This window comes from Centropristis striata, chromosome 8 (genome assembly GCF_030273125.1).
Source record: "Centropristis striata isolate RG_2023a ecotype Rhode Island chromosome 8, C.striata_1.0, whole genome shotgun sequence".
In the NCBI taxonomy this organism is placed as follows: Eukaryota; Metazoa; Chordata; class Actinopteri; order Perciformes; family Serranidae; genus Centropristis; species Centropristis striata.
The window spans coordinates 61,972-81,798 of NC_081524.1; the positions used below are offsets into that span (position 1 = coordinate 61,972).

General features: G+C 47.3%; 1 protein-coding gene across 1 annotated transcript in view; it reads right to left on the reverse strand.

Moving 5' to 3' along the window:
- Positions 1–1,019: 1,019 nt before the first annotated feature.
- The window catches only part of arhgef2 (rho/rac guanine nucleotide exchange factor (GEF) 2), a 29,033-nt gene continuing 10,225 nt past the window's right edge, over positions 1,020–19,827 (reverse strand). The window contains exons 2-22 of the mRNA XM_059338266.1: positions 18,842–19,004; positions 17,851–17,918; positions 15,250–15,313; positions 14,439–14,571; positions 14,235–14,338; positions 14,011–14,154; positions 12,493–12,743; positions 11,515–11,640; positions 10,815–10,932; positions 10,450–10,698; positions 7,338–7,414; positions 6,848–7,020; positions 6,687–6,754; positions 6,226–6,450; positions 6,091–6,147; positions 5,747–5,802; positions 2,519–2,560; positions 2,331–2,381; positions 1,923–2,228; positions 1,560–1,710; positions 1,020–1,249 (exon numbers count right to left, since the gene is read on the reverse strand). Of these exons, the coding sequence (XP_059194249.1) occupies positions 1,200–1,249; positions 1,560–1,710; positions 1,923–2,228; positions 2,331–2,381; positions 2,519–2,560; positions 5,747–5,802; positions 6,091–6,147; positions 6,226–6,450; positions 6,687–6,754; positions 6,848–7,020; positions 7,338–7,414; positions 10,450–10,698; positions 10,815–10,932; positions 11,515–11,640; positions 12,493–12,743; positions 14,011–14,154; positions 14,235–14,338; positions 14,439–14,571; positions 15,250–15,313; positions 17,851–17,918; positions 18,842–19,004 (2,676 nt within the window). The 3' untranslated portion in view covers positions 1,020–1,199. The remainder of the gene's footprint in view (positions 1,250–1,559; positions 1,711–1,922; positions 2,229–2,330; positions 2,382–2,518; positions 2,561–5,746; positions 5,803–6,090; positions 6,148–6,225; positions 6,451–6,686; positions 6,755–6,847; positions 7,021–7,337; positions 7,415–10,449; positions 10,699–10,814; positions 10,933–11,514; positions 11,641–12,492; positions 12,744–14,010; positions 14,155–14,234; positions 14,339–14,438; positions 14,572–15,249; positions 15,314–17,850; positions 17,919–18,841; positions 19,005–19,827) is intronic.

Here is a 19,827-nt window from a genome sequence, read left to right on the forward strand (position 1 = left end):
GTGTTCAGAGGACGACGTGATGTCTCTGAGAGACAAATCTGGACATTTTTGTCCTCAGCAGAAAGTTTTTGTATCATGTGATCTTATAATTCTTCATCATTAAAAGTTTTAATCAGTCGGAGGACTTGTCCTCTCCGTCCTCTTTGTCCTTCATCGTTTTAAATGTTTGACACGTTAATAATAATAAAGTTCTGCTCTGCAGACTGAAATGTTCAATAAAAACATCCTGAAACAGCCGATTGGTTCAAACCGACCAATCACTTTACAGCATCAGGTCTATGTAGCCACGCTAACATGCTAACACGCTAACACAGTAGCATGCTAATACGCTAACACGCTGCTAACATGTTAACACGCTGCTAACATGTTAACATGCTTAACACGATGCTAACACGCTGCTAACACGCTGCTAACATATTAACATGCTGCTTACATGTTAACATGCTAACACGCTGCTAACATGCTAACAGTTAGCAGCCTCCTGAAGATAATTCTTTTATTTTTTATTTTCTGCTGAAACAAAAACAAACTTTCATTTCTTTCACTTCCTTTTTTTTTGGTTTAAAAAAGACGCAAACACTAAAATTTAAAGTTTCTATTTTAGAAAAACAGATTTTATCGTTTAAAGAACGCCGTTAAATACCAGAGAAGAAGATTCTGAGCATGCTCAGTTCATAGAATCTCATTTTTTTTATTTATTTAAACATTTAGAAAAAAGAGATAAAATCCAGAATAATAAACTTATTTTACTGCCGAACAGAGACGGGCAGCCTGTTTCCATGGAGATAGGCAGCGTGTTTCCATGGAGATGGGCAACATGTTTCTATGGAGACGGGCATTGTGTTTTCATGGAGACGAGCATCGTGTTTCCATGGAGACAGAGCGCAAAATGTTTCTAAGCTACTTTAATATAAAGACGGATTATAACGACTCAAGGCATTCTGGGTAATGTAGTGTCTCATCACTAAGGGAATAGATCTAAAGCCCCCCCCCCCCCCCCCCAACAGGAAGCCCCGCCCCCTCCGGCCTGTGTGGGCGGGGCTCCAGCTGATGTGATGATGTAAACAGGTCACATGGTTATACTTCCTGTTTCTAAGCTAACAGCAACATTCAGAAAAACTTTAAGACAGGAAATGACATTATCATCTCCAACTTCCACAATAAAAGTCTGACGGTGACATCACGGTGACATCACGGCGTTAACTGGGATCCGCTCCGCACTCGCTCTCCTCCGGGATGTCCTGCAGGTCTGAGGGTCAGAGGTCAGCAGGTTACCATGGTGACCAACAGAGAGAAGCTGATAACTGATCGATAACCGATCGATAACTGATCGATTACCATTCAAAAACTGATCAATAATGATCAATAACCGATCAATAACAACCGATAGCTAATGGATAACCGATGGATAACTGATCGATCACGATCAATAACTCATCAATAACCGATCAATAATTGATCAATAACCGATCAATAATTGATCAATAACTGATCAATAACTGACCAATAACTGATCGATAACTGATCAATAACTGACCAATAACTGATCAATAACTGACCTCTGGGGCTGTCGGATCGAGGAGAGATTTTCATCACTTCCTCTTCCTCGTTTCCTTCCTGGACGCCGTCTAATTGGTCGACTGGATCCTGAGTGGCCAATGGTGCGAGGGGGCGGGGCTCCAATTCCCTGCTGCCCCGCCTCCGGCTCACCTGCACACACACACAAACACATTAGCATAGCTTAGCATAGCATAGGATAGTATAGCTTAGCCTAGTTTAGCATAGGTTAGCATAGCATAGCTTAGCATAGTTAAGCATAGCATAGCTTAGCTCAGTTTAATATCAATAACTGTTATTGATCATTATTTATCCTTGTTGGTCGTTATCTATCGGTTATTGATCGTTATTGATCGGTGACTCACCTGTTCTCCCTTGATGACATCACTAATCTCTCCGTTGCTCTTCTTCCTGCCGGCTGGCTCCGCCCCCTTTCTGCCTGGCTCCGCCCCCTCTCTGGTTGGCTCCTCCCCCCTCAGACGGAGGCGTGTTACTTCCTCCTGCAGCAGCTCCACCTGGCGCCGCAGCAGCACCGCCTCGCCGCTGGCGTCCATCCCGGCGTCCCGCGACAAGGACCGGCTGAGGCGGGGGGCGGAGCCAGGGCTGGGGGCAGGGGAGGAGCCTGTTCTGATTGAAAGCTCAAGGATGGAATCCTGACGAATCACAGCAGCCTGGAGGCGGAGTCAGCGGTCAGACTTTAAATTCATCAAGCTTAACAGATTAAAACAGAATATATAATCAATATAAATCGATCAGGAATGATTGGTTGAGACCTGCAGGGCATGGAGCTGCGTGCTCAGATTGACCAATCGCTGGCAGACTTCCTGTAGAGAGGACAGGTGAGTTAGCGCTCTGATTGGACAGAAACTCATCAACAATCACCTGAAGACAATTTAACCTCTGAGGACAAAAGACTTTTAACGATTACAGAAGACCAGCTGGTTCTTGTTGTCGTGGTTACCTGGTTCAGGCTTCGTTCCTGCAGCTGGTTCCCGTTTCTGTCCTGAAAGAGAAAAACAACAAACCGTATAAAAATGTGAAGTAAAAACAACAAGACTTCCTGAACCAAAGCAAGGATCAAAGGTCAAAGGTCTATTTTCCACCGCTTGTCCGGGGTCGGGTCGCGGGGGCAGCAGGCTAAGCATTCCAGACGCACCCCTCCTCCAGCTCCTCCTGGACCCCGAGGCGTTCCCAGGCCAGGAGAGAGATGTAATCCCTCCATCGTGTTCTGGGTCTTCCCCGGGGCCTCCTACCAGTTGGACCTGGAACTCCTCTAACAGAAGGCGCCCGGGAGGATCCTTACCAGATGCCCAAACCACCTCAGCTACACCTTGAGATCCTGTTCATGAAGACCACGACCAGAATCGGAGACAAGGGGCAACCCTGGCGGAGGCCAACACCCACCGGGAACGTGTTTGATGTTGTGCCGAGTATGTGGACACAGCTCTCACTTTGGTTATATAGGGACCGGATAGCTCATAGCAATGAGCCCGGTACCCCATACTCCTGCAGTACCCCCACAAGACTTCCCGAGGGACACGGTCGTAAGCCTTCTCCAAGTCCATAAAACACATGTAGACTGGATGAGCAAACTCCCATGACCCCTCCAGAAGTCTTGGAGGGTAAAGAGCTGGTGCGTTGTTCCACGGCCAGGACAGAAGCTGCATTGTTCCTCCTGAATCTGAGGTTCGACAATCAGCCCTGCTTTCCCTTCCTGAGTCGCCTGATGGTTTTCCAGAACCTCTTTGAGGCCGACCGAAAGTCCTCCTCCATGGCCTCCCCGAATTTCTCACCTGAGTTTTTGCTTCAGCGACTGCAGCAGCAGCAGCCCTTCTGGCCGAACGGTACCTGTCTGCTGCTTCTGGAGACCCCCCAGCCAGCCAAGACCGAAAGGCCTCCTTCTCCAGCCTGACGGCCTCCCTCACCGCTGGTGTCCACCAGCAGGTTCTTGGGTTGCCGCCACAACAGGCACGACGACTTTCAGACCACAGCTCCACCCGAGATGCTGGAGGAATTCTTCCGGAGGTGTGAGTTGAAGACCCTGCAGACAGGGACCTCCGCTAGACGTTCCCAGTTCACCCTCACTACACGTTTGGGTTGCCAGGTCTGTCCAGCAGCCTCCCCCACCACCTGATCCACCTCACCACCAGGAGGTGATCAGCTGACAGCTCTGCTCCTCTCTTCACCCGAGTGTCCAGAACATGATCAGATCTGATCATACGATAATGAAATCGATCATCGATCTTTGGCCTAGAGTGCTCTGGTACCAGGTCCACTTATGAGCAACTCTATGTTCTAACATGGTGTTTGTTATGGACAAACCGTGACTAGAACAGAAGTCCAATAACAGAACACCACTTTGGATCAGATCGGGCTGTTCCTCCCAATCACCTCCTCCAGGTACCGTCATCGTTACCCACGTGAGTGTTGAAGTCTCCCAGAAGAACTATAGAGTCCCCAGGTGGTTCCCCTGCAGGACACCACCCAGAGACTCCAAGAAGTTCGGGTACTCCGAGCTGCTGTTGGTGCATAAGAACAGACAACAGTCAGAGACCTTCTCCTCCTCTGGTTCCTCGGGGAGAACTCCAACACACCGGTGCTCAGCCGGGGGCTTGTGAGTATCCCCACACCCGCCCACAGCCTCTCACCCTGAGTAACAACAGGAGAGAGTCCAGCCTCTCACCCTGGGCAACAACAGGAGAGAGTCTCACCCTGGGCAACAACAGGAGAGAGTCCAGCCTCTCACCCTGGGCAACAACAGGAGAGAGTCTCACCCTGGGCAACAACAGGAGAGAGTCTCACCCTGGGTAACAACAGGAGAGAGTCCAGCCTCTCACCCTGGGCAACAACAGGAGAGAGTCTCACCCTGGGCAACAACAGGAGAGAGTCTCACCCTGGGCAACAACAGGAGAGAGTCCAGCCTCTCACCCTGGGCAACAACAGGAGAGAGTCCATCCTCTCACCCTGGGTAACAACAGGAGTGAGTCTCACCCTGGGCAACAACAGGAGAGAGTCTCACCCTAGGCAACAACAGGAGAGAGTCTCACCCTGGGTAACAACAGGAGAGAGTCCAGCCTCTCACCCTGGGCAACAACAGGAGAGAGTCTCACCCTGGCTAACAACAGGAGAGAGTCCAGCCTCTCACCCTGGGTAACAACAGGAGTGAGTCTCACCCTGGGCAACAACAGGAGAGAGTGCAGCCTCTCACCCTGGGTAACAACAGGAGAGAGTCTCACCCTGGGCAACAACAGGAGAGAGTCCATCCTCTCACCCTGGGTAACAACAGGAGAGAGTCCAGCCTCTCACCCTGGGCAACAACAGGAGAGAGTCCAGCCTCTCACCCTGGGTAACAACAGGAGAGAGTCTCACCCTGGGTAACAACAGGAGAGAGTCCATCCTCTCACCCTAGGTAACAACAGGAGAGAGTCCAGCCTCTCACCCTGGGCAACAACAGGAGAGAGTCCAGCCTCTCACCCTGGGCAACAACAGGAGAGAGTCTCACCCTGGGCAACAACAGGAGAGAGTCCATCCTCTCACCCTGGGTAACAACAGGAGAGAGTCCAGCCTCTCACCCTGGGCAACAACAGGAGAGAGTCCATCCTCTCACCCTGGGTAACAACAGGAGAGAGTCTCACCCTGGGCAACAACAGGAGAGAGTCCATCCTCTCACCCTGGGCAACAACAGGAGAGAGTCCAGCCTCTCACCCTGGGCAACAACAGGAGAGAGTCCAGCCTCTCACCCTGGGTAACAACAGGAGTGAGTCTCACCCTGGGCAACAACAGGAGAGAGTCTCACCCTGGGCAACAACAGGAGGGAGTCCAGCCTCTCCAGGAGTTTGGTTCAGAGCCAGGCTATGTGTGGAGGTGACCAACTATTTCTAGCTGCTAACGCTCCACCTCCTCACAAGCTCCGCCTCCTTCCCCGCCAGCGAGGTGACGTTCCACGTCCCCAGAGCCGCTGGAGCTGGGGGTCAGGGGTCAGGGGTCAGCACGCCCAGGTAACCTCCTTCACCTGCTGACAGACTCACTCAGCACCGGACCCTTACGCCCTAACCTAACCCTAACCCGGCCCGGCCACCAGATTTACCAGTTTACCCGTGCCGGGCGAGGTACTCGATCTTTCATTTTCCCGCTTCATAAGGGTCTTTGAAGGGTCTTCTACTATCAGTCAAAGTTAAAGGTCATTTACCTTCGAAGAGCTGCTGTTTGAATCTTCAGAACCGTTCAAGGAGCCAGAGTCCCCGTCTGAGAGACAGACAGACATAGAGAGAGACAGGGAGAGAGAGAGAGAGACAGACAGACAGACAGACAGACAGGGAGAGAGACAGACAGGGAGAGAGAGAGAGAGAGAGAGAGAGAGAGAGAGAGAGAGAGAGAGAGAGAGAGAGAGAGAGAGAGAGGGAGAGAGAGAGAGAGACAGACAGGGAGAGAGAGAGAGAGAGAGAGAGAGACAGACAGGGAGAGAGAGAGAGAGACAGTCAGTTTGATGGGTGAGACACCAGAGGACAGTGCGTGTCTCGGGGACGGACTCACTGAGCTCCTGGTTGGACGTCTTGGTGGCGTTCAGCAGCAGCTCACTCAGTTTGTCCACTGAAACAGGAAACACACTCACTTAATCCTCTCCTTTATTCTCTTTATGCTTTTATTTTGAAATGAATGAGAGTTTACCTTCAGCGATGGAGGCGCTGAGGAGCAGCTCAGCCTGAGGAGCATGAGGAGTGTTGGCTCTGAACAGGTTCCTGCAGGAGGAGGACGAGGAGGAGGAGATGCTGAGCTCCACGCCTCCTTCTTCATCGCCTCCTCCTCTTCCTGTGGCCTCCACAAGGTCAGAAAACAGAGTGACTCGCTCCTGGAGGAGCTCCAGCACCTCCCTGTCCTTCTGCTGGATGTCAGCTGGAGGAGGAGGAGAAAGAGAGGAGGAGGAGGAGGAGAAAGAGAGGGGGAGGAGGAGGAGGAGAAGGAGGAAGAGGAGGAGGAGAAGGAGGAGGAGAAAAAAATGTAAATAAGATTTTAAATAAAATTGTGGATATAGTTTAATTAGTGAAAACAAGAAACAGCAGGAGACAGAGGAGACAGAGGAGGAGGAGGAGGAGGAGGAGGAGGAGGAGGAGGAGGAGGAGGAGTTGTACCTCTCAGTCTGCGCAGTAAAGCTTTGTCTTCAGTCTCGATGAGCGGAAACTCGTCTCTGGACGGACAGCTACAAAAAAAAAAATGAGTACTACAAACTGCACCACAGACAGACAGACAGACAGACAGACAGACAGACAGACAGACAGACAGACAGACAGACCTGATGGCGGTCTGGTGGATGCGGCTCATCCAGGTCCGGCGGTCTTCTTTGGAAGCGGCGTGCAGCTCGTACATCTCCGGCGGCGTGGAGGCGCTGATCAGGTACATCCCTCGCTCCTGATTGGCTATATCTCTAACGATCAGGTTGTTGAGGGACACCACCGGAGACTTGTCCTGAGAGACAGACAGACAGACAGACAGACAGGTGGACAGACAGGAGGACAGACAGACAGACAGACAGGTGGATAGACAGGAGGACAGACAGACAGACAGACAGGTGGACAGACAGGAGGACAGACAGACAGACAGACAGGTGGACAGACATTTTTAATGTTTGTGTTTATAGAGTTTATATTATTAATATATTATACTTGTATATGAATATATTCTAATCATATGTTATTATATTATATGCTAATTATATATAATTATTAATATATTAATATATTTATAGATGGGTTTAGGTGAGATAAACGGTCCGTGGGACTCACCAGCGAGGCGAAGGTGAACTTCTGATCTTTCTCCTGAAGGAAAACCAAGATGTCGGACATCAGCAGGACCGTCACGTCTGGAGACAGACAGACAGGTGTAAGCTCCGCCCACAGGTGTGACATCACACAGGTAACAGGAAACAACAACAACATCATCTGTTTACTTCCTCTGTACAAACAAGTAGTGAAAAGCCACAACGACACGGCGCCCCCCAGTGGTCGGAGGATGCCATGACACACCTCAAGGCTCCTGGACCGAACCGACTCCTGAACGAAGACAATTTTTTTATATTTTTTGTGTGTTTTATTTCTTTTTTGTGGGTTTTATATGTTTTTTTTGTGTGTGTTTTGGGGTTTTTTGTGTGGTTGTTGTAAAAAAAAAGTATATGTTTTCGGTGTGTTTTTGTGTGTCTTGAGTGTGTTTTTATGTTTTTATGTGTGTTTTTGTGTTCGAAATGTTGATCCAGTAAGTCAACCACCTGGTAGAGAGAAACCACAGAGGATCAAGGATCAATCCTCGTGAGCGGAGGCCGGGTTCAAACCTGACTCAGTGCTTCTTCACTCTGTCTCTCCTTCACTCTGTCTCTCCTTCACTCTGTCTCTCCTTCACTCTGTCTCCCCTTCACTCTGTCTCTCCTTCACTCTGTCTCCCCTTTCACTCTGTCTCTCCTTCACTCTGTCTCCCCCTTTCACTCTGTCTCCCCCTTCACTCTGTCTCCCCTTTCACTCTGTCTCTCCTTCACTCTGTCTCTCCTTCACTCTGTCTCTCCTTCACTCTGTCTCCCCTTCACTCTGTCTCTCCTTCACTCTGTCTCTCCTTCACTCTGTCTCTCCTTCACTCTGTCTCCCCTTTCACTCTGTCTCCCCCTTTCACTCTGTCTCCCCTTTCACTCTGTCTCTCCTTCACTCTGTCTCCCCTTTCACTCTGTCTCCCCCTTTCACTCTGTCTCCCCTTTCACTCTGTCTCTCCTTCACTCTGTCTCCCCTTTCACTCTGTCTCCCCCTTTCACTCTGTCTCTCCTTCACTCTGTCTCCCCTTTCACTCTGTCTCCCCCTTTCACTCTGTCTCCCCCTTCACTCTGTCTCCCCTTTCACTCTGTCTCTCCTTCACTCTGTCTCTCCTTCACTCTGTCTCCCCTTTCACTCTGTCTCTCCTTCACTCTGTCTCCCCTTTCACTCTGTCTCCCCCTTTCACTCTGTCTGCCCTTCACTCTGTCTCCCCCTTCACTCTGTCTCCCCTTCACTCTGTCTCCCCCTTTCACTCTGTCTCCCCTTCACTCTGTCTCCCCTTCACTCTGTCTCCCCCTTCACTCTGTCTCCCTTTCACTCTGTCTCCCTTTCACTCTGTCTCCCCTTCACTCTGTCTCCCCCTTTCACTCTGTCTCCCCTTCACTCTGTCTCCCCCTTTCACTCTGTCTCCCTTTCACTCTGTCTCCCTTTCACTCTGTCTCCCCTTTCACTCTGTCTCCCTTTCACTCTGTCTCCCTTTCACTCTGTCTCCCCTTCACTCTGTCTCCCCCTTTCACTCTGTCTCCTTTCACTCTGTCTCCCCTTCACTCTGTCTCTTCTTCACTCTGTCTCCCTTTCACTCTGTCTCCTTTCACTCTGTCTCCCCTTCACTCTGTCTCCCCCTTCACTCTGTCTCCCTTTCACTCTGTCTCCCTTTCACTCTGTCTCCCTTTCAGTCTGTCTCCCCCTTCACTCTGTCTCCCTTTCACTCTGTCTCCCCTTTCACTCTGTCTCTCCTTCACTCTGTCTCCCTTTCACTCTGTCTCTCCTTCACTCTGTCTCCCCTTCACTCTGTCTCCCCCTTTCACTCTGTCTCCCCTTTCACTCCGACTCCTTTCACTCTGTCTCCTTTTACTCTGTCTCCCCTTCACTCTGTCTCCCCTTTCACTCTGTCTCCCCTTTCACTCTGTCTCCCCCTTCACTCTGTCTCCCCTTTCACTCTGTCTCCTTTCACTCTGTCTCCCCTTTCACTCTGTCTCCCCCTTTCACTCTGTCTCCTTTCACTCTGTCTCCCCTTCACTCTGTCTCTCCTTCACTCTGTCTCCTTTCACTCTGTCTCCCCCTTCACTCTGTCTCCCCTTTCACTCTGTCTCCCCCTTCACTCTGTCTCCCCTTTCACTCTGTCTCCCCCTTTCACTCTGTCTCCTTTCACTCTGTGTCCCTTTCACTCTGTCTCCTTTCACTCTGTCTCCCCCTTCACTCTGTCTCCCCCTTCACTCTGTCTCCCCCTTTCACTCTGTCTCCTTTCACTCTGTGTCCCTTTCACTCTGTCTCCTTTCACTCTGTCTCCCCCTTCACTCTGTCTCCCCCTTCACTCTGTCTCCCCCTTTCACTCTGTCTCCCCCTTCACTCTGTCTCCCCCTTCACTCTGTCTCCCCCTTCACTCTGTCTCCCCCTTCACTCTGTCTCCCCCTTTCACTCTGTCTCCCCTTTCACTCTGTCTCCCCCTTCACTCTGTCTCCCCCTTCACTCTGTCTCCCTTTCACTTTGTCTCCTTCACTCTGTCTCCCCTTTCACTCTGTCTCCCCTTTCACTCTGTCTCCCCCTTTCACTCTGTCTCCCCTTTCACTCTGTCTCCCCCTTTCACTCTGTCTCCCCCTTTCACTCTGTCTCCCTTTCACTCTGTCTCCCCCTTTCACTCTGTCTCCCCTTTCACTCTGTCTCCCCCTTTCACTCTGTCTCCCCCTTTCACTCTGTCTCCTTTCACTCTGTCTCCCCCTTCACTCTGTCTCCCCCTTTCACTCTGTCTCCCCCTTTCACTCTGTCTCCCCCTTTCACTCTGTCTCCTTTCACTCTGTCTCCCCCTTCACTCTGTCTCCCCCTTTCACTCTGTCTCTCCCTTTCACTTTGTCTCCTTCACTCTGTCTCCCCTTTCACTCTGTCTCCCCTTCACTCGCACGTTTTGATATATAATTTGTCCTGCAACTCTTCAAGTTGTAGGACTAGTAGCGGGACGAAATTGCGTCCGGAAGAGGAAGAAGAAGAAATCCACAGTATAACAGTAGTGCAGCACTGGTCCCATCAGATATTGCTGGATGGGACCAGTGCTGGGGAGATTGCCCCGAGGCCCTAATAATAATAATGTAATCTAAAGGTGAGCCACCTTTCATCCTGGAGCCCTGGACCTTCCAGAGGAGCGCCCCCTCGTGGAGCAGCCTCCTCCTCAGCAGCTCTCCTCCTCTGAAGACTCCTCCTCCCTGCACCTCTGCCTCCGCCCGTGGGTCCAGACGGGCCTGGATCTCCTGCAGCCTCCGGGTCCGGTCCAGCTCCAGCACCTCCCGGTCCACCGAGCCAATCAGCTCCTTCAGCAGGAGCAGAGCCCCGCCCAGCGCCGCCGCCTCCTCCTCGCTGCCTGCAGGGGTCAGAGGTCATCAGGGGTCAGGGGTCATCAGGGGTCACAGGGGTCAGAGGTCATTCATTTATTATTATAAGGTCAGAAGTTATCAGAGGTCAGAGGTCAGAGGTCACCTTTTGTGTTGTCCAGGATCCTCTGGATCAGGACGGGGTATTTAGTGATTCTCTGGGTCACCAGCAGGATGCACTCCTGGACGCCATGGCGACGCAGCAGAGGACCCCGACACGCCCGCTGAGCATCATGGGAAATAATACGTAACATGTTAATGTTCCTCATTATTCATATATTTATAACGTTACTGTTCCTCATTATTTATATATTTATAACATTAATGTTCCTCATTATTTATATATTTATAACATTAATGTTCCTCATTATTCATATATTTCTAATGTGACTGTTCCTCATTATTTATATATCTATAACGTTATTGTTCCTCATTATTTATAATATTTATAACGTTATTGTTCCTCATTATTTATATATTTATAACGTTATTGTTCCTCATTATTTATAATATTTATAACGTTATTGTTCCTCATTATTTGTATATTTATAACGTTATTGTTCCTCATTATTTATAATATCTATAACGTTAATGTTCCTCATTATTTATAATATTTATAACGTTATTGTTCCTCATTATTTATAATATTTATAACGTTAATGTTCCTGATTATTCATATATTTATAATGTTACTTTTCCTCATTGTTTATATATTTATAACATTATTGTTCCTCATTATTTATATATTTATAAAGTTAATGTTCCTCATTATTTATATATTTATATATATAAATATATATTTTTACCCTGATGAACTGCTGCAGTCTTCGGTCTCGGGTTAAAACTTCTTTGTAGAGCTTCACAGCTTTCGGGTGTCGACTGCAGAACTCAGAGTAAAGTTTCTTCATGTCGTCTGCAGACTGACCTGAGAACTACACACACACACACACACACACACACACACACAGACACACACACACACACACAAATCACAAAACGTAATTAATATTTACATAAACTAAAGTTCTCAGTTTGAACATTAACTATTTTGTCTCTGTTCAGTTTTTAATTTAGTTAATTTAACTATAACTATCTGTTAATAACCTGTTATAACCCCTCAGTTTACCTGTTATAACCTGTTATAACCCCTCAGGTTACCTGTTAATAACCTGTTATAACCCCTCAGGTTACCTGTTATAACCTGTTATAACCCCTCAGTTTATCTGTTAATAACCTGTTATAACCCCTCAGTTTATCTGTTAATAACCTGTTATAACCCCTCAGTTTACCCCTTAATAACCTTTTATAACCCTTCAGGTTACCTGTTAATAACCTGTTATAACCCCTCAGTTTACCTGTAAATAACCTGTTATAACCCCTCAGTTTACCTGTTAATAACCTGTTATAACCCCTCAGTTTACCTCTTAATAACCTTTTATAACCTCTCAGGTTGCCTGTTATAACCCTCAGTTTATCTGTTAATAACCTGTTATAACCCCTCAGTTTACCTGTTAATAACCTGTTATAACACCTAAGTTTACATGTTAATAACCTGCTATAACCCCTCAGGTTACCTGTTAATAACCTGTTATAACCCCTTCAGGTTACCTGTTAATAACATGTTATAACCCCTCAGTTTACCTGTTAATAACCTGTTATAACCCCTCAGGTTACCTGTTAATAACCTGTTAATAACCTGTTATAACCCCTCAGGTTACCTGTTATAACCTGTTATAACCCCTCAGGTCACCTGTTGGTGTTAACCAGGTGTGTCTTGGACTCACCTGTCTCAGCAGCAGGTCTCCGATGCTGCGGACCGTGAAGTTGTTGCTGCTGCCCTCCATCAGGCCCTCCTTCCTCCTGTTGAGCAGCTCCGACAGGAAGCTGGTGTGCCACTCCAGCAGCTGGTCCAGACAGGGGAAGATGGTGTGGACCACGGCCGCCTCCAGCAGCACCTCCTCCAGCATCCCCCGCCGGTACACGCCCTCCATGATCCGCAGCGTCCGCACGTGGTGGAACTCCGTCTGGATCAGCTCTGAGACAACACACACAGTATTATTACCAGGTAGAGACAGACAGGTGGAGGCAGACAGACAGGTAGAGACAGACAGACAGGTAGAGGCAGACAGGTGAGGGCAGACAGACAGGTAGAGACAGACAGACAGGTAGAGGCAGACAGGTGAGGGCAGACAGACAGGTAGAGACAGACAGGTGAGGGCAGACAGACAGGTAGAGACAGACAGACAAGTAGAGGCAGACAGAAAGTAAAGTAGATAAGGTATTTGTATATATTTATATTTGTATATATTTAGAGATATGTGGGCGTACCGTAAAGTAAAGTAGATAAGGTATTTGTATATATTTAGAGATATGTGGGCGTACCGTAAAGTAAAGTAGATAAGGTATTTGTATATATTTGTATATATTTAGAGATATATGGGCGTACCGTAAAGTAAAGTAGATAAGGTATTTGTATATATTTGTATATATTTAGAGATATGTCGGCGTACCGTAAAGTAAAGTAGATAAGGTATTTGTACATATTTGTATATATTTAGAGATATGTGGGCGTACCGTAAAGTAAAGTAGATGAGGTATTTGTATATATTTGTATATATTTAGAGATATGTGGGCGTACCGTAAAGTAAAGTAGATGAGGTATTTGTATATATTTGTATATATCTAGAGATTTGTGGGCGTACCGTAGGGTAAAGTAGATAAGGTATTTGTATATATTTGTATATATTTAGAGATATGTGGGCGTACTGTAAAGTAGATAAGGTATTTGTATATATTTAGAGATATGTGGGCGTACCGTAAAGTAAAGTAGATAAGGTATTTGTATATATTAGTATATATTTAGAGATATGTGGGCGTAAAGTAAAGTAGATAAGGTATTTGTATATATTTGTATATATTTAGAGATATGTGGGCGTACCGTAAAGTAAAGTAGATAAGGTATTTGTATATATTTGTATATATTTAGAGATACGTGGGCGTACTGTAAAGTAGATGAGGTATTTGTATATATTTGTATATATTTAGAGATATGTGGGCGTACTGTAAAGTAGATAAGGTATTTGTATATATTTGTATATATTTAGAGATATGTGGGCGTACTGTAAAGTAGATAAGGTATTTGTATATATTTGTATATATTTAGAGATATGTGGGCGTACCGTAAAGTAAAGTAGATAAGGTATTTGTATATATTTGTATATATTTAGAGATACGTGGGCATACTGTAAAGTAGATGAGGTATTTGTATATATTTGTATATATTTAGAGATATGTGGGCGTACCGTAGATGACGTCCTGTTTCTTGATCAGGTCCTTGTGGAGCGTCTGCAGGAAGCCCGGGTCGACCACGAGGCTCCAGCTGTCGGCCTGAACACAGCTGCCCTCCGCCTGCAGCTCCTCCAGCAGGGGGCTCCACCACCACTCACCTGCACCGCAACGGACCACTTTAATATACTAAACAACAACAACAACAACAATAATAATAATAATAATAATCTAAACAAACCGTCGTCAGTCAGAGACTCCATGGACAGAGTCCTGCTCCTGAAGTTCAGAGACTCAGTGGACTGAGACAGAATCCTCCTGAGACCTGCAGAGTCATCACTCATCCTGAGAGACAGACATGTAGAGACAGACAGGTTAGGGACAGACGGACAGACAGACAGGTCAAATGCTGTCATGAACCAATGAGCAGGCGGCGCTGTCTCACCCTGAGATGTTATTGGTGGAGACGCTCTTGGCGAGCGAGAGTCCGGAGCGAACTCGTCTGGAGCCGAGCAGAGACTGACGCAGAGAGTCAGACGGGTAGATCGCCGACGCCGGACGCTCCTTCATCATTGGAGCTAGAGACAGACAGGTAGAGACAGACAGGTGAGACAGTCAGGTAGAGACAGACAGGTAGAGAGAGACAGGTGAGACAGTCAGGTAGAGACAGACAGGTAGAGACAGACAGGTGAGACAGTCAGGTAGAGACAGTCAGTTAGAGACAGACAGGTAGAGAGAGACAGGTGAGACAGTCAGGTAGAGACAGACAGGTAGAGACTGACAGGTGAGACAGACAGGTGAGACAGACAGACAGGTAGAGACAGACAGGTAGAGACTGACAGGTGAGACAGACAGACAGGTAGAGACAGACAGGTGAGACAGTCAGGTAGAGACAGACAGGTAGAGACTGACAGGTGAGACAGACAGACAGACAGGTAGAGACAGGTAGACAGGTGAGACAGTCAGGTAGAGACAGACAGGTAGAGACTGACAGGTGAGACAGACAGGTGAGACAGAGAGACAGGTCGAGACAGACAGGTAGAGACAGATAGGTGAGACAGCCAGGTAGAGACAGATAGATAGAGACAGTCAGGTAGAGATAGTCATCTAGAGACAGACAGGTAGAGACAGATTGGTGAGACAGTCAGGTAGAGACAGACAGGTAGAGACAGACAGGCAGAGACAGACAGATAGAGACAGACAGGCAGAGACAGACAGGTAAGGACAGACAGGCAGAGACAGACAGACAGACTCACTTTTGGTGCGCATGGCGACGTTCTGCAGAGCTGAACTGTTTCTGACCATCGACAGCTTCTGTTGCTGTTAGAGAGACAGACAGGCAGTTCAAACAGACAGTTCCATAAGAGAGAGAGAGACAGGCAGTTCAGACAGACAGACAGATCCATAAATATTTGGACATTGACACCATTTTCATCATTTTGTCTCTGGACACAACAACGGACTGAAATGAAACATTCAGATGTGCTTTAAGGGCTTCCAGCTGTCATTTGATCCAGATCAGGTCAACGGTGGAGGAGGGGGAGGAGGAGGTGGAGGAGGGGGAGGAGGAGACGGAGGAGGAGGAGGAGGACAAGGAGGAGGAGGAGGAGGTGGAGGAGGGGGAGGAGGAGGAGCAGGAGGGGGTGGAGGAGGTGGAGGAGGGGGAGGAGGAGACGGAGGAGGAGGAGGACAAGGAGGAGGAGGAGGAGGTGGAGGAGGGGGAGGAGGAGGAGCAGGAGGGGGTGGAGGAGGTGGAGGAGGGGGAGGAGGAGACGGAGGAGGAGGAGGACAAGGAGGAGGAGGAGGAGGTGGAGGAGGGGGAGGAGGAGGTGGAGGAGGACAAGGAGACGGAGGAGGAGGAGACAGAGGAGGAGGTGGAGGAGGAGACAGAGGAGGTGGAGGAGGAGATGGAGGAGGTGGAGATGGAGGAGACAGAGGAGGAGGAGGAGACAGAGGAGGAGGTGGAGGAGGAGACGGAGGAGGTGGAGGAGGAGGTGGAGGAGGAGTAGACAGAGGAGGAAAAGGAGGAGGAGGTGGTGGAGGAGCAGGAGGAGGAGAAGGAGGAGGAGGACACGGAGGAGGAGGAGGAGGAGCAGGCTGCCTCCACACACAGGGTTTGTAACAAGTCTCCAGAAGAACTAAGTTGTGATCAGATCGTCCTATTGGGGGCAAGGCAGCAGCTCTGTAGCTTGTTTGCCATTAGCATACAGCAGATCGAGGGTTTATTTTCTCTGTGGGAGGAGAGAGAAACATGGCTGAAGTCTCCTGATATTATCGAGAATGCTTCTGGGTGTTTAGTCTGTATCCTAGCAACGAGGTCATGTAGAACTTCACATGGAACTTCAACAGTTGCCTTGGGTGGAATGTAGACAAGTTCAGCAATTATACATAAAGTTGTAAAAAAATATTGTTTACCTCCTTCCATGAAATGATTGTGACAATGTGATTTATTATTGACAGTTAAAGTGTCTCAAAACGTTATTGATCAATCTCTTCCAAAGATATCACAAAGAAAAAGAAACCACAACTAACGGGATTGTGTCTGAAAACTAAATAATTCCAACTTTATGGGCAACGGTGTAGTTTTACCACCTGTCGGACCTCTTGTTCCTCTTGTTGCTCTCATTGCTCTTGCTCCTCTTGTTGATCTCATTGTTCTTGTTCCTCTTGTTGATCTCATTGTTCTTGTTCCTCTTGTTGATCTCATTGTTCTTGTTCCTCTTGTTGCTCTTGTTCCTCTTGTTGTTCTTGTTCCTCTTGTTGCTCTTGTGCCTCTTGTTGCTCTTGTTGCTCTTGTGCCTCTTGTTGCTCTTGTTGTTCTTGTTCCTCTTGTTGTTCTTGTTCCTCTTGTTGCGCTTGTGGAACTTCAGCAGTTGCCTTGGGTGGAATGTACACAATTATTGTTGTGATATGACTGAACTCTTGACAGCAACGTGTGCAGGACTGTACCATCTCTGGTTCACTAATAAAGCCAAGCCCACCTTTCTTATAGCCACTAGCTTTAGCATCTCTGTCTGATCTTATGAGAGTGAAGCCAGGTAGATCCAGGTTGGAGTCTGAGATGTTTTGATTCAACCATGTTTCAGTAAAACACAAGAGACTCTCAGTATTCTGAGTGTTCACCAGTATCTCCAGCTCATCAGTCTTGTTGGGCAAAGAGTTGACGTTTCCCGTGATGACTGACGGCAGAAAGGGCTTATATCTCCATTTCAGAGCCTTCACTCTTCAACTCAGCTGGAATAGGGCGATGCTGTCCTCCAGACGTTCTCCGTTCAGTGAAAGAAGCTCCTCTCTTGAATAAACTCTTCTCTCCACAGAAGTATCCATCAAAATATTATAAAAATACATAAAAACTCAGTAAATCTGAGCAAAATCAGAGAGCAACTAAACTCTGCTGCTCCGCCATGAAGCACATTGTGGAACATTGATCTGGACTCGTTTCTACGCTGGTTTGATAAATGAGGGCCAGTGAGACAGGTCAGACACAGTGAGACAGGTCAAAGCAGTGAGACAGGTCAGACACAGTGAGACAGGTCAGACACAGTGAGACAGGTCAGACACAGTGAGACAGGTCAGACACAGTGAGATAGGTCAGACACAGTGAGACAGGTCAGACACAGTGAGATAGGTCAGACACAGTGAGACAGGTCAAAGCAGTGAGACAGGTCAGACACAGTGAGATAGGTCAGACACAGCGAGACAGGTCAAAGCAGTGAGACAGGTCAAAGCAGTGAGACAGGTCAGACACAGTGAGACAGGTCAAAGCAGTGAGACAGGTCAGACACAGTGAGACAGGTCAAAGCAATGAGACAGGTCAGACACAGTGAGACAGGTCAAAGCAGTGAGACAGGTCTTACCCTTTGTTTCATCTTTGCACAGCTGGCCAGACTGTCTCTGCAACGGTTATGGATGGTGACATTACAGGCTGAGAGACAGACAGACAGACAGACAGACAGACAGGGAGAGAGACAGACAGACAGACAGACAGACAGACAGACAGACAGACAGGGAGAGAGACAGACAGACAGGGAGAGAGACAGGTATCTGGTCAGAAATAGTTTTTAATGTTCGTGTTGAATTGTTTTTGATCAGTTTGCTGCTGAGTGCACACACACACACACACACACACGCACACAGTAACACACACACAGTAACACACACACACACACACACACACAGACACACAGTAACACACACACAGTAACACACACACAGTAACACACACACACACACACACAGATGTCCCAGTTCTCAGGGTTGGTCCTCAGCAGCCAATCAGAACGTGAGTTAATCTGAAGATGTTCGTCTGTTTATTGTTCAGGATTAACACACCATCTGTTACACACACACACACACGCACACACACACACAGACACACACACACACACACACACACACACACACACACACACACACCCCAGAGTCATAGTACTCCTTCATGACGTGAAAACATAAAATGAAGCAACATTGAGTCTCTCCACCAGCTTCCAGATAAAGTTCTGGCTTGAAACTCCAGACCAGATTTATTTTATATTTAGTATAAAATATAGAACTAGAGGTTATCCTCATTTTACCTGTTGGATGTTATATCTGCAACCTGTATTTATATTTGCATCATTTGAAATTCTGTGTTTTGAAACATCATTTTCAAGATCAGATTTTATGTTTTCCTTTGTTTCTTTTGGGTTCAAAACTTGATCAAGTCAAAGTTAAACATTAATGATCAGGACATAAAGGAGGAAAAACCTGATAACAACGATTTATCTCCCTTTATGTGGGCATGAATAAATATTAATTATGTGTGTGTGTGTGTGTGTGTGTGTGTGTGTGTGTGTGTGTGTGTGTTACCGGGGCAGCTCAGCGCCTCCTTGGCTGTGATGCTCCTGCTGCAGGAGGAGCAGAGGGTGGTGGAGGAGACGGTGAGGGAGGTGAACAGGTGGCCGTTACTGTGGCGCGCCTCCCTCTCCCGCGCCTCCTTCTCCCGCTCCTTCAGACGCTGCTTCTCCTTGTTCTGAAACACAATCAGTCAGTCGATCAATACACCAATACATCAATCAATACATCAATCAATACATCAATCAATCTCCTTCATTCATCCAGGTAAGATCCTCTTCTCATAGAGACCACACGGCAACACACACACACTTTGTACTTTTGTGTGTATTTACATGTTTTTTGTGTGTTTTTGTGTAAATGTTCCTGTAGTTATAAACCTTCTCTGGTGACCGCTCGAAGCTCTTTACACTCATTCACCGTTCACACATTCATCCTGGTGGCAGACGCCTCCTGCCACCAGCAGGAACTCATTCTCACACCGATGAACGTATGTTTTTTATAATTTTGTTGTTTATTATAATTTTGTATGTGTTTTTTGTTTCTTTCTTTGGTCATTTTGTGTCTTTTTTGGTAATTTTGTGTCTTTTTTTTTAATTTTGTGTCTTTTTTGGTGATGATTTCAGTTCTGGAAAAGTCCCATGTTGCATTGCGACACTCCCACATAATCTCATATATATCTTATAATAAAAAGAAAGCGTATCAGAAATTGTCAGATATAACTGCCAGAGTTTCTAGAGCTGGATAGGCCAGCCGTCTAGGACTGACTGAACCAGCGGAGAAAATGTTCTGGAGATCCCGACGTTCATATTACGAATTTGATGACAAAGCCAGTAAGATTCTTCAACTTAGACAAGCAGCTTAACTTATTTCAAAGATTCAAACAGCTGAGGGTTATACACATGACCATAAAATAATAAATGATATGTTCAGGGATTACTATACTTCAGTGGGTTCTTCTGAGCGTGGCTCTTGTCCCACATTTGACAGTTTTTTTCTAA